The sequence below is a fragment of the Triticum urartu genome, chromosome 3A (genome assembly GCF_056163025.1).
Source record: "Triticum urartu cultivar PI428250 chromosome 3A, HENAU_Tu73, whole genome shotgun sequence".
NCBI classification, from domain to species: Eukaryota; Viridiplantae; Streptophyta; class Magnoliopsida; order Poales; family Poaceae; genus Triticum; species Triticum urartu.
In genome coordinates, this window is record NC_141875.1 from 534794995 (window position 1) to 534807679 (window position 12685).

The 12685-nt window shown below is 47.4% G+C and overlaps 2 protein-coding genes across 2 annotated transcripts; one reads left to right on the top strand and one right to left on the bottom strand.

Moving 5' to 3' along the window:
- Window positions 1-811: 811 nt before the first annotated feature.
- Window positions 812-1396, bottom strand: LOC125544901 (putative calcium-binding protein CML23). Its single transcript, XM_048708689.2, has one exon. The coding sequence runs from the start codon at window positions 1319-1321 to the stop codon at window positions 884-886; it is 438 nt and encodes a 145-aa protein (XP_048564646.2). The 5' UTR covers window positions 1322-1396; the 3' UTR covers window positions 812-883.
- A 388-nt stretch (window positions 1397-1784) lies between these two features.
- On the top strand, window positions 1785-2427 carry LOC125544902 (putative calcium-binding protein CML31). The gene has a single exon (XM_048708690.2). The coding sequence runs from the start codon at window positions 1846-1848 to the stop codon at window positions 2269-2271; it is 426 nt and encodes a 141-aa protein (XP_048564647.2). The 5' UTR covers window positions 1785-1845; the 3' UTR covers window positions 2272-2427.
- Window positions 2428-12685: the final 10258 nt, after the last annotated feature.

The window sequence follows — 12685 nt, forward strand, 5'->3', positions numbered from 1 at the left end:
CAGTTCGTTTGGAGCTGCTTTAGAGAGGCGGTTGGTGGGGATTGGTGCCACTCCAACTTCTCCGACCTCTTCGCCGAACTACATGCCTCCCCGTTGCCCTCTCGCCACATTAGGTGGCTTGAGATTGGGGCCCTCGCGTGGACGCTCTGGACGATTTGCAATAAATTTGTGATTCAGCGCTCCCCTTTTCGATGTGCTACTGACGCCCTCTTCAAACTGTCTGGTTACTTGCAGCTCTGGTGGCCGCTTAGCCGTCCTCGGGACCGAGATGCCATCTCCGCCTTCATCGCCGATCTCCGCTCGATGGCCGTCCGTCTGTCGCCGCCTCCTCTCGAGCCTGATTAGTCGTCTGTTGCTCTCCGGCTCCGGCTCCGGCCTTGGCCCCCGGCTGAGCCTTGTCTCTTATTTCGTGTGTGTTTTGGGCTTGTTAAGTTGTGTCCTCAGCAATACCTCTGGATCTATTATTATGAGACTTGGGTGTGTATATTTTAAACTAGTCTTTGTATGTGCTTTTGGCAGTTTGCTTTATTTATAAAGTTGGACGAAAGTCTTTTTTGGTAATGGGCAGCTACTTTTTGCACCTACACGCAAAGTCAGCCAGGGACAGTTGGGGAGGAGGTGGGTAGGTAAATGGGTATTGGGCAGGGTGCGGGACAGGTGTGGAGGACTGAAATACGAGAACAGCACTGCGGAGAGAGTTGCAATACGAAACGCGCGGACAGAACTATACTTAGGCAGGTGCGGATGTGCGGCGAGATTCCGAGGACAGATGTCCCAGGAACCAATGAGTATTTCCCTTTGTATCTGCCGCTAATCGAAGATAGAAATTTTCGAATTAGAATCAATCAACCAGACAAAGTATACAAAGTTCAGTTTTTGTATGTCATGCCATCATCATCATGGTCTTGAACTCGTCGAAGGTGAGGACCCCGTCGCCGTTGAGGTCGAACCGGCGGATCATGGCCTGGCACTCGTCGACGTCCAGGTGCAGCCCCAGCCTGCTCATCATCAGCTTGAGGCTGAGCGGGGTGATGCAGCCCCTCCCTTCCATCTCGTACATCCCGAACGCCTCCCTGCACCTGTCCCCCTCTTCCTCCTGGCCGGCCTCCGCCTCCCGCACCAGCCTCACGAACTCCTCCTCGTCCAGCAGCCCGTCACCGTCGGCGTCCGCGGACGCCATCAGGGCCTGCACCTCCTCGGCCGACATGTCGCCACCCAGCGCCGCCTTCATGCAGAGCCGCAGCTCGGCAGCGGAGATCTTGCCGTTGCCGTCCTGGTCGAACGCCGAGAACACGCGCGTGAACTCACCTGATGCTGCCATGCTGAGTCGCCTGCAAAGATCGGTTTGTCTTTGGGTGCTTGATGCTCAGTTCGTCGCTGGTTTGCTGCTGATTGAGATCGAGCTGTTCCGTGTTGGTATTTATAGCTGAGAATCTTGGCATGGGCAAGCAAATGGGAACGGTGTTTGATCAAGTTCCGCAACTAGCCGATTAGCACGTAGTACCGCATTTCTACGGTGACACCAAGAGCGAGTTAAATTTTAGACCAGGATAAATAAAATGAGTGAAATTCTTTGACGGAATATATAGCACAACTTTGAGGCGAGAACCATGGGTTTATTTGAAACCGCCGTGCCATTTAAAATTGAACTTCAGTTTTGGCCCAGTGAACTTCTTTTGACTGTACTACGGCGCTTCGATGAGTTCAATCTTCAGTGGCACACGTACGCGTTACGCCTACATATAGCGTGCGTGCACACGGACTTCTCATCGCACCATCTCAGCTACTGTCGCTCACACAAGCATCGAGCCGTCCACGCATCAGTCCAACACCAGTTAACTCACCATGGTGCGGATGGCCCGTGCCTTCTCATCCTTCGACCGCGACAGCGACGGCAAGATCTCGGCGGCCGAGCTGCGGCTCTGCGTGGAGGCGACGCTCGGCGACGGCATATCGGCCGAGGACGCCGCGGCGCTCGTGGAGTCGGTGGACGCGGACGGCGACGGGCTGCTCAGCGAGGAGTTCCTGAAGCTGGCGGCCGAGGGGGAGGGGGGAGAAGAGGACCAGAGGCGCAGGGGTCTGAGGGACGCGTTCGGGGTGTACGAGGTGGAGGGGAGAGGGTGCATCACGCCGGCCAGCCTGAGGCGGGCGCTGAGCCGGCTGGGCGCCAGCCGGGACGTCGGCGACTGCCGCGCCATGATCCAGAGGTTCGATCTCAACGGAGTCGGGGTGCTCACCTTCGACGAGTTCGAGACCATGATGGACTCGTAGGGGACTCCGTTGGCGCCAACCGTGTGCGTGCTTCGTATGCCCGGACGTGACGTCTTGCGCCTATGCATAGTACTACGAGAGAGTCGTGTATGTGTTGTGTCATGTGTGTATCGCGATTTCTTCAAAAATTGAATAAGAGTATAAAATATGAGAGTACTACGCGTGGTACAAGAGTATTGTGCATCCAAACTGTTGGAATGGGTGGCTCCCCTCCATGTCATGGTTAGGGCCTCTTTGATTTGCATAATTGCAGAAGGACAAAAATAGGAAAAAAACAAAAAATGCAGTTGCATCTTCACTTAGGACATCTCCAATGCCATCCTTGCATCTTCACTTAGGGCATCTTCAACGCCGTCCCTCAAAATGTCCGCATACATCCAGACGGTGTCCAACATCCCTCAAAACACCTGTTTATGTCCAAACCGAACTGCCCGGACGTAGTTTGTCATCCAACCGCACTCCTATTATCCGCGGACACGTCTCGGGCCACTCAAATAGCCCTCTCGGACCACTTTTCTTCCGCTCTACCCCAACCACCCCTTACTTTGCATCCGCACCCTCCTCGTTCGTCATTGCCATTGTACCTCTCCGTCCGTCGCCCAGGCATTACTGGACATCTGCAATCCCCACCATCACGAGCTTGCCCACCTTGGACTACGCCGCTGTCCACACAGGATCCGTACATAGCCAGGTACCCTCGCTCGCTGCCCACATTGTTCATGGCGGACACCACGCCAGTCAAATGTCATTGACCTTTTTTAAACTTGTTATTTCCTAGTGTGAGCACCATGGCATGATACTATGTGATGGAGGATAAGTTAATGTGTGATGCGTGATTTATTAAGCCCACCATTCTGCAAGTGGACCATACTTAACCAGGCAATCTTTTTTTTGCAAACCGGTGAAAAAATCAGGCGGTCGAACCAGCCCAACACGCATAATAAAAAGAAAATGGCATGCTTGCAGCAGGAATAGAAGGGAGCTCCTTTTTTTTGAATGTTGGTAGTTGATCTATCAAATTCATTGATCAGGAGAAAGAGGGTTGGTTCAGTCTATGAGGGAAACCGGACCCAAAAACCATACAAACGGCGCCTTTCGGCAAACAACACACATCCCCACGAGCCACGGGTCCCTCTGACCGAATCCATCTCCAGGACGATGCCCCCAAGAGAAAACGCGACGCCGAAAGACGCCGCCATCGTCCGATCTAAAACTAGATCAAGGGTTTCCCACGGAGCACGTCGGGTAAGGCAAGGTGAGAGCAGCTACATCGATGCCTCCAACGAGGGAACGACACCTGAAAGCGCCGCCATCAATGACTCCGGCCAGAACAGGAGTACGACTTTCGCCGGCAGTCTCACCTGCATAGCCCGAAACCCAGGATCCGATCAACCTACACACCGAACCACTATCCCTGCCTCCACGGCCAACCGCACCTCCCCGGCGGGCTCGACATGCTTCCAACCTTGCATCTGCATCCCCACTGGACGGAGGATGCAACCCCTAGCGGCGCCATTTGTCTCCCAACGAAAGGATGCAACCAAGCACAACGCCATTCGTCTCCTCGAGGATGCAACGCCTGCCGGCCATTCCTCTCCCGGCGAAGGATGCAACAACCGCAACGAGGCCATTCCTCTCCCTCCAGCCACCTCCATCTAGTCCTCCCACCCGAAGCAGCGTCGAGCTCACCGAACCACCAAACAGGAGGATGCTACACCAGGCGAGGTGTGACGCCCCCGATTCAATCGTACACTAATCATACATGTAAATGTGTATGATCAAGATCAGGGACTCACGGGAAGATATCACAACACAACTCTACAAATAAAAATAAGTCATACAAGCATCATATTACAAGCCAGGGGCCTCGAGGGTTTGAATACAAGAGCTTGATCATAGACGAGTCAGCGGAAGCAACAATATTTGAGTACAGACATAAGTTAAACAAGTTTGCCTTAAGAAGGCTAGCACAAACTGAGATACAGATCGAAAGAGGCGCAAGCCTCCTGCCTGGGATCCACCTAAACTACTCCTGGTCGTCGTCAGCGGGCTGCACGTAGTAGTAGGCTCCTCCCGAGTAGTAGTAGTCGTCCTCAATGGTGGCGTCTGGCTCCTGGACTCCAACGTCTGGTTGCAGCAATCGGATAAAGGAAAGGGGAAAAGGGGGAGAAAAGCAACCGTGAGTACTCATCCAAAGTACTCGCAAGCAAGGAGCTACACTACATATGTATGCATTGGTATCATATGGAATAAGGGTATCATATGTGGACTGAACTGCAGAATGCCGAAATAAGAGGGGGATAGCTAGTCCTTTCGAAGACTACGCTTCTGGTAACCTCCATCTAGCAGCAGGAGAAGAGAGTAGATGGTAAGTTCACCAAGTAGCATCGCATAGCATAACCCTAACCGATGATCCTCCGCTCGTCGCCCTGTGAGAGAGCGATCACCGGGTTGTATCTGGCACTTGGAAGGGTGTGTTTTATTAAGTATCCGGTTCTAGTTGTCATAAGGTCAAGGTACAACTCCAAGTCGTCCTGTTACCGAAGATCACGACTATTCGAATAGATTAACTTCCCTGCAGGGGTGCACCACATAACCCAACACGCTCGATCCCATTTGGCTGGACACACTTTTCTGGGCCATGCCCGGCCTCGGAAGATCAACACGTCGCAGCCCTACCTAGGCACAACAGAGAGGTCAGCACGCCGGTCTAAATCCTATGGCGCAGGGGTCTGGGCCCATTGCCCATTGCACACCTGCACGTTGCGAGGGCGGCTAGAAGCAGAACTAGCCCCCTTAATACAAGAGCAGGCTTACGTTCCAATCCGGCGCGCGCCGCTCAGTCGCTGACGTCACGAAGGCTTCGGTTGATACCACGATGTCGAGTGCCCATAACTGTCCCCGCGTAGATGGTTAGTGCGTATAGGCCAGTGGCCAGACTCAGATCAAATACCAAGATCTTGTTAAACGTGTTATCTTGAAATAACCACGAACGCCGACCAGGGCCAGGCCCACCTCTCTCCTAGGTGGTCTCAACCTGCCCTGTCGCTTCGCCACAAAGATCCACACAGAGGGCCGTTGGGACAAAGGTCCTTTCTGAAGGAAATATGCCCTAGAGGCAATAATAAAGTTATTATTTATTTCCTTATATCATGATAAAAGTTTATTATTCATGCTAGAATTGTATTAACCGGAAACATAATACATGTGTGAATACATAGACAAACAGAGTGTCACTAGTATGCCTCTACTAGACTAGGTTGTTAATCAAAGATGGTTGTGTTTCCTAACCATGGACAAAGAGTTGTCATTTGATTAACATGATCACATCATTAGTTGAATGATCTGATTGACATGACCCATTCCATTAGCTTAGCACCCGATCGTTTAGTATGTTGCTATTGCTTTCTTCATAACTTATACATGTTCCTATGACTATGAGATTATGCAACTCCCGTTTGCCGGAGGAACACTTTGTGTGCTACCAAATGTCACAACGTAACTGGGTGATTATAAAGGAGCTCTACAGGTGTCTCCAAAGGTACATGTTGGGTTGGCGTATTTCGAGATTAGGATTTGTCACTTCGATTGTCGGAGAGGTATCTCTGGGCCCTCTCGGTAATGCACATCACTTAAGCCTTGCAAGCACTGCAACTAATGAGTTAGTTGCGAGATGATGTATTACAGAACGAGTAAAGAGACTTGCCGGTAACGAGATTGAACTAGGTATGGGATACCGATGATCGAATCTCGGGCAAGTAACATACCGATGACAAAGGGAACAACGTATGTTGTTATGCGGTCTGACCGATAAAGATCTTCGTAGAATATGTAGGAGCCAATATGAGCATCCAGGTTCCGCTATTGGTTATTGACCGGAGACGTGTCTCGGTCATGTCTACATTGTTCTCGAACCCGTAGGGTCCGCACGCTTAAGGTTACGATGACAGTTATATTATGAGTTTATGCATTTTGATGTACCAAAGGTTGTTCGGAGTCCCGGATGTGATCACGGACATGACGAGGAGTCTCGAAATGGTCGAGACATAAAGATTGATATATTGGAAGCCTATGTTTGGATATCGGAAGTGTTCCGGGTGAAATCGGGATTTTACCGGAGTACCGGGAGGTTACCGGAACCCCCGGGAGGTATATGGGCCTTAGTGGGCCTTAGTGGAAGAGAGGAGAGGTGGCCAGAGATGGGCCGCGCGCCCCTCCCCCCTTGGTCCGAATTGGACAAGGAGAGGGGGACGGCCCCCCTTCCTCCTCTCTCTCCTCTTCCCCCCCTCCACGAATCCTATTCCAACTAGGAAAGGGGGGGAGTCCTACTCCCAGAGGGAGTAGGACTCCTCCTGGCGCGCCTCTCCTGGCCGGCCGGCCCCCCTCCCTTGAACCTTTATATACGGAGGCAAGGGCACCCCCTAGAGACACAAGTTGATCCACGTGATCAAATTCTTAGCCGTGTGCGGTGCCCCCTTCCACCATAGTCCTCGATAATATTGTAGCGGTGCTTAGGCGAAGCCCTGCGACGGTAGTACATCAAGATCGTCACCACGCCATCATGCTGACGGAACTCTTCCCCGACACTTTGCTGGATCGGAGTCCGGGGATCGTCATCGAGCTGAACGTGTGCTAGAACTCGGAGGTGCCGTAGTTTCGGTGCTTGATCGGTCGGGCCGTGGAGACGTACGACTACATCAACCAAACGCTTCCGTTGTCGATCTACAAGGGTACGTAGATCATACTCTCCCCTCTCGTTGCTATGCATCACCATGATCTTGCGTGTGCGTAGGATTTTTTTTGAAATTACTACGAAACCCAACAGTGGCATCAGAGCCTAGGTTTTATATGTTGATGATATATGCACGAGTAGAACACAAGTGAGTTGTGGGCGATATAAGTCATACTGCTTACCAGCATGTCATACTTTGGTTCGGCGGTATTGTTGGACGAAGCGGTCCGGACCGACATTACGCGTACGCTTACGCGAGACCGGTTCTCCCGACGTGCTTTGCACATAGGTGGCTTGCGGGTGACAGTTTCTCCAACTTTAGTTGAACTGAGTGTGGCTACGCTCGGTCCTTGAAGGTTAAAACAGCACCAACTTGATAAATTATCGTTGTGGTTTTGATGCGTAGGTAAGATTGGTTCTTGCTTAAGCCCGTAACAGCCACGTAAAACTTGCAACAACAAAGTAGAGGACGTCTAACTTGTTTTTGCAGGGCATGTTGTGATGTGATATGGTCAAGACATGATGCTAAATTTTATTGTATGAGATGATCATGTTTTGTAACCGAGTTATCGGCAACTGGCAGGAGCCATATGGTTGTCACTCTATTGTATGCAATGCAATCGCCCTGTAATGCTTTACTTTATCACTAAGCGGTAGCGATAGTCGTAGAAGCATAAGATTGGTGAGACGACAACGATGCTACGATGGAGATCAAGGTGTCGCGCCGGTGACGATGGTGATCACAACGGTGCTTCGAGGATGGAGATCACAAGCACAAGATGATGATGGCCATATCATATCACTTATATTGATTGCATGTGATGTTTATCTTTTATGCATCTTATCTTGCTTTGATTGACGGTAGCATTATAAGATGATCTCTCACTAAATTTCAAGATAGAAGTGTTCTCCCTGAGTATGCACCGTTGCCAAAGTTCGTCGTGCCCAGACACCACGTGATGATCGGGTGTGATAAGCTCTACGTCCATATACAACGGGTGCAAGCCAGTTTTGCACACGCAGAATACTCAGGTTAAACTTGACGAGCCTAGCATATGCAGATATGGCCTCGAAACACTGAGATCGAAAGATCGAGCGTGAATCATATAGTAGATATGATCAACATAGCGATGTTCACCATTCAAAACTACTCCATTTCACGTGATGATCGGTTATGGTTTAGTTGATTTGGATCACGTGATCACTTAGATGATTAGAGGGATGTCTATCTAAGTGGGAGTTCTTGAGTAATATGATTAATTGAACTTAAATTTATCATGAACTTAGTCCCTGATAGTATCTTGCTTGTTTATGTTAATTGTAGATAAATGGCCCGTGCTGTTGTTCCGTTAAATTTTAATGCGTTCCTTGAGAAAGCAAAGTTGAAAGATGATGGTAGCAATTACACGGACTGGGTCCGTAACTTGAGGATTATCCTCATTGCTGCACATAAGAATTACGTCCTGGAAGCACCGCTGGGTGCCAGGCCTGCTGCTAGAGCAACACCAGATGTTATGAACGTCTGGCAGAGCAAAGCTGATGACTACTCGATAGTTCAGTGTGCCATGCTTTACGGCTTAGAATCGGGACTTCAATGACGTTTTGAACGTCATGGAGCATATGAGATGTTCCAGGAGTTGAAGTTAATATTTCAAGCAAATGCCCGGATTGAGAGATATGAAATCTCCAATAAGTTCTATAGCTGCAAGATGGAGGAGAACAGTTCTGTCAGTGAGCATATACTCAAAATGTCTGGGTATAATAATCACTTGATTCAGATGGGAGTTAATCTTCCAGATGATTGCGTCATTGACAGAATTCTCCAATCACTGCCACCAAGCTACAAGAGCTTTGTGATGAACTATAATATGCAAGGGATGAATAAGACTATTCCCGAGCTCTTCGCAATGCTGAAAGCTGCGGAGGTAGAAATCAAGAAGGAGCATCAAGTGTTGATGGTCAACAAGACCACTAGTTTCAAGAAAAAGGGCAAAGGGAAGAAGAAGGGGAACTTCAAGAAGAAAATCAAGCAAGTTGCTGATTAGGAGAAGAAACCCAAGTCTGGACCTAAGCCTGAAACTGAGTGCTTCTACTGCAAGCAGACTGGTCACTGGAAGCGGAACTGCCCCAAGTATTTGGCGGATAAGAAGGATGGCAAGGTGAACAAAGGTATATGTGATATACATGTTATTGATGTGTACCTTACTAGAGCTCGCAGTAGCACCTGGGTATTTGATACTGGTTCTGTTGCTAATATTTGCAACTCGAAACAGGGACTACGGATTAAGCGAACACTGGCAAAGGACGAGGTGACGATGCGTGTGGGAAATGGTTCTAAAGTCGATGTGATCGCGGTCGGCACGCTACCTCTACATCTACCTTCGGGATTAATATTAGACCTAAATAATTGTTATTTGGTGCCAGCGTTGAGCATGAACATTATATCTGGATCTTGTTTAATGCGAGACGGTTATTCATTTAAATCAGAGAATAATGGTTGTTCTATTTATATGAGTAATATCTTTTATGGTCATGCACCTTTGAATAGTGGTCTATTTTTGATGAATCTCGATAGTAGTAACACACATATTCATAATGTTGAAGCCAAAAGATGCAGAGTTGATAATGATAGTGCAACCTATTTGTGGCATTGCCGTTTAGGTCATATCGGTGTAAAGCGCATGAAGAAACTCCATACTGATGAACTTTTGGAACCACTTGATTATGAATCACTTGGTACTTGCGAACCGTGCCTCATGGGCAAGATGACTAAAACACCGTTCCCTGGTACTATGGAGAGAGCAACAGATTTGTTGGAAATCATACATACAGATGTATGTGGTCCGATGAATATTGAGGCTCGTGGCGGATATCGTTATTTTCTCACCTTCACAGATGACTTAAGCAGATATGGGTATATCTACTTAATGAAACACAAGTCTGAAACATTTGAAAAGTTCAAAGAATTTCAGAGTGAAGTAGAAAATCATCGTAACAAGAAAATAAAATTCCTACGATCTGATCGTGGAGGAGAATATTTGAGTTACGAGTTTGGTGTACATTTGAAAATTATGGAATAGTTTCGAAACTCACGCCACCCGGAACACCACAGCGTAATGGTGTGTCCGAACGTCGTAATCGTAATTTACTAGATATGGTGCGATCTATGATGTCTCTTACTGATTTACCGCTATCGTTTTGGGGTTATGCTTTAGAGACGGCCGCATTCACGTTAAATAGGGCACCATCAAAATCCATTGAGACGACACCTTATGAACTATGGTTTGGCAAGAAACCAAAGTTGTCGTTTCTTAAAGTTTGGGGCTGCGATGCTTATGTGAAAAAGTTTCAACTTGATAAGCTCGAACACAAATCGGAGAAATGTGTCTTCATAGGATACCCAAAGGAGACTGTTGGGTACACCTTCTATCACAGATCCGAAGGCAAGACATTCGTTGCTAAGAATGGATCCTTTCTAGAGAAGGAGTTTCTCTCGAAAGAAGTGAGTGGGAGGAAAGTACAACTTGAGGAGGTAACTGTACCTGCTCCCTTATTGGAAAATAGTGCATCACAGAAAACTGTTTCTGTGACACCTACACCAATTAGTGAGGAAGCTAATGATAATGATCATGAAACTTCAGAACAAGATACTACTGAACCTCGTAGATCAACCAGAGTGAGATCCGCACCAGAGTGGTACGGTAATCCTGTTCTGCAAGTCATGCTACTAGATCATGATGAACCTACGAACTATGAAGAAGCGATGGTGAGCCCAGATTCTGCAAAATGGCTTGAAGCCATGAAATCTGAGATGGGATCCATGTATGAGAACAAAGTATGGACTTTGGTTGACTTGCCCAATGATCGGCAAGCAATTGAGAATAAATGGATCTTCAAGAAGAAGACTGACGCTGACGGTAATATTACTGTCTACAAAGCTCGACTTGTCGCAAAAGGTTTTCGACAAGTTCAAGGGGTTGACTACGATGAGACCTTCTCACCCGTAGCGATGCTTAAATCTGTCCGAATCATGTTAGCAATTGCCGCATTTTATGATTATGAAATTTGGCAGATGGATGTCAAAACTGCACTCCTGAATGGATTTCTGGAAGAAGAGTTGTATATGATGCAACCGGAAGGTTTTGTCGATCCAAAGGGAGCTAACAAAGTGTGCAAGCTCCAGCGATCCATTTATGGACTGGTGCAAGCCTCTCGGAGTTGGAATAAACGCTTTGATAGTGTGATCAAAACATTTGGTTTTATACAGACTTTTGGAGAAGCCTGTATTTACAAGAAAGTGAGTGGGAGCTCTATAGCATTTCTGATATTATATGTGGATGACATATTACTGATTGGAAATGATATAGAATTTCTGGATAGCATAAAGGGATACTTGAATAAGAGTTTTTCAATGAAAGACCTCGGTGAAGCTGCTTACATATTAGGCATAAAGATCTATAGAGATAGATCAAGACGTTTAATTGGACTTTCACAAAGCACATACCTTGACAAGATATTGAAGAAGTTCAAAATGGATCAAGCAAAGAAAGGGTTCTTGCCTGTGTTGCAAGGTGTGAAGTTGAGTCAGACTCAATGCCCGACCACTGCAGAAGATAGACAGAAAATGAAAGATGTTCCCTATGCTTCAGCCATAGGCTCTATCATGTATGCAATGCTGTGTACCAGACCTGATGTGTGCCTTGCTATAAGTCTAGCAGGGAGGTACCAAAGTAATCCAGGAGTGGATCACTGGACAGCGGTCAAGAACATCCTGAAGTACCTGAAAAGGACTAAGGATATGTTTCTCGTATATGGAGGTGACGAAGAGCTAATCGTAAATGGTTACGTTGATGCAAGCTTTGACACTGATCCGGACGATTCTAAATCGCAAACCGGATACGTGTTTACATTAAACGGTGGAGCTGTCAGTTGGTGTAGTTCTAAACAAAGCGTCATGGCGGGATCTACGTGTGAAGCGGAATACATAGCTGCTTCGGAAGCAGCAAATGAAGGAGTCTGGATGAAGGTGTTCATATCCGATCTAGGTGTCATACCTAGTGCATCGGGTCCAAAGAAAATCTTTTGTGACAATACTGATGCAATTGCCTTGGCGAAGGAATCTAGATTTCACAAAAGAACCAAGCACATCAAGAGACCTTCAATTCCATCCGGGATCTAGTCCAGGTGGGAGGCATAGAGATTTGCAAGATACATACGGATCTGAATGTTGCAGACCCGTTGACTAAGCCTCTTCCACGAGCAAAACATGATCAGCACCAAGGCTCCATGGGTGTTAGAATCATTACTGTGTAATCTAGATTATTGACTCTAGTGCAGGTGGGAGACTGAAGGAAATATGCCCTAGAGGCAATAATAAAGTTATTATTTATTTCCTTATATCATGATAAAAGTTTATTATTCATGCTAGAATTGTATTAACCGGAAACATAATACATGTGTGAATACATAGACAAACAGAGTGTCACTAGTATGCCTCTACTAGACTAGGTTGTTAATCAAAGATGGTTGTGTTTCCTAACCATGGACAAAGAGTTGTCATTTGATTAACATGATCACATCATTAGTTGAATGATCTGATTGACATGACCCATTCCATTAGCTTAGCACCCGATCGTTTAGTATGTTGCTATTGCTTTCTTCATAACTTATACATGTTCCTAT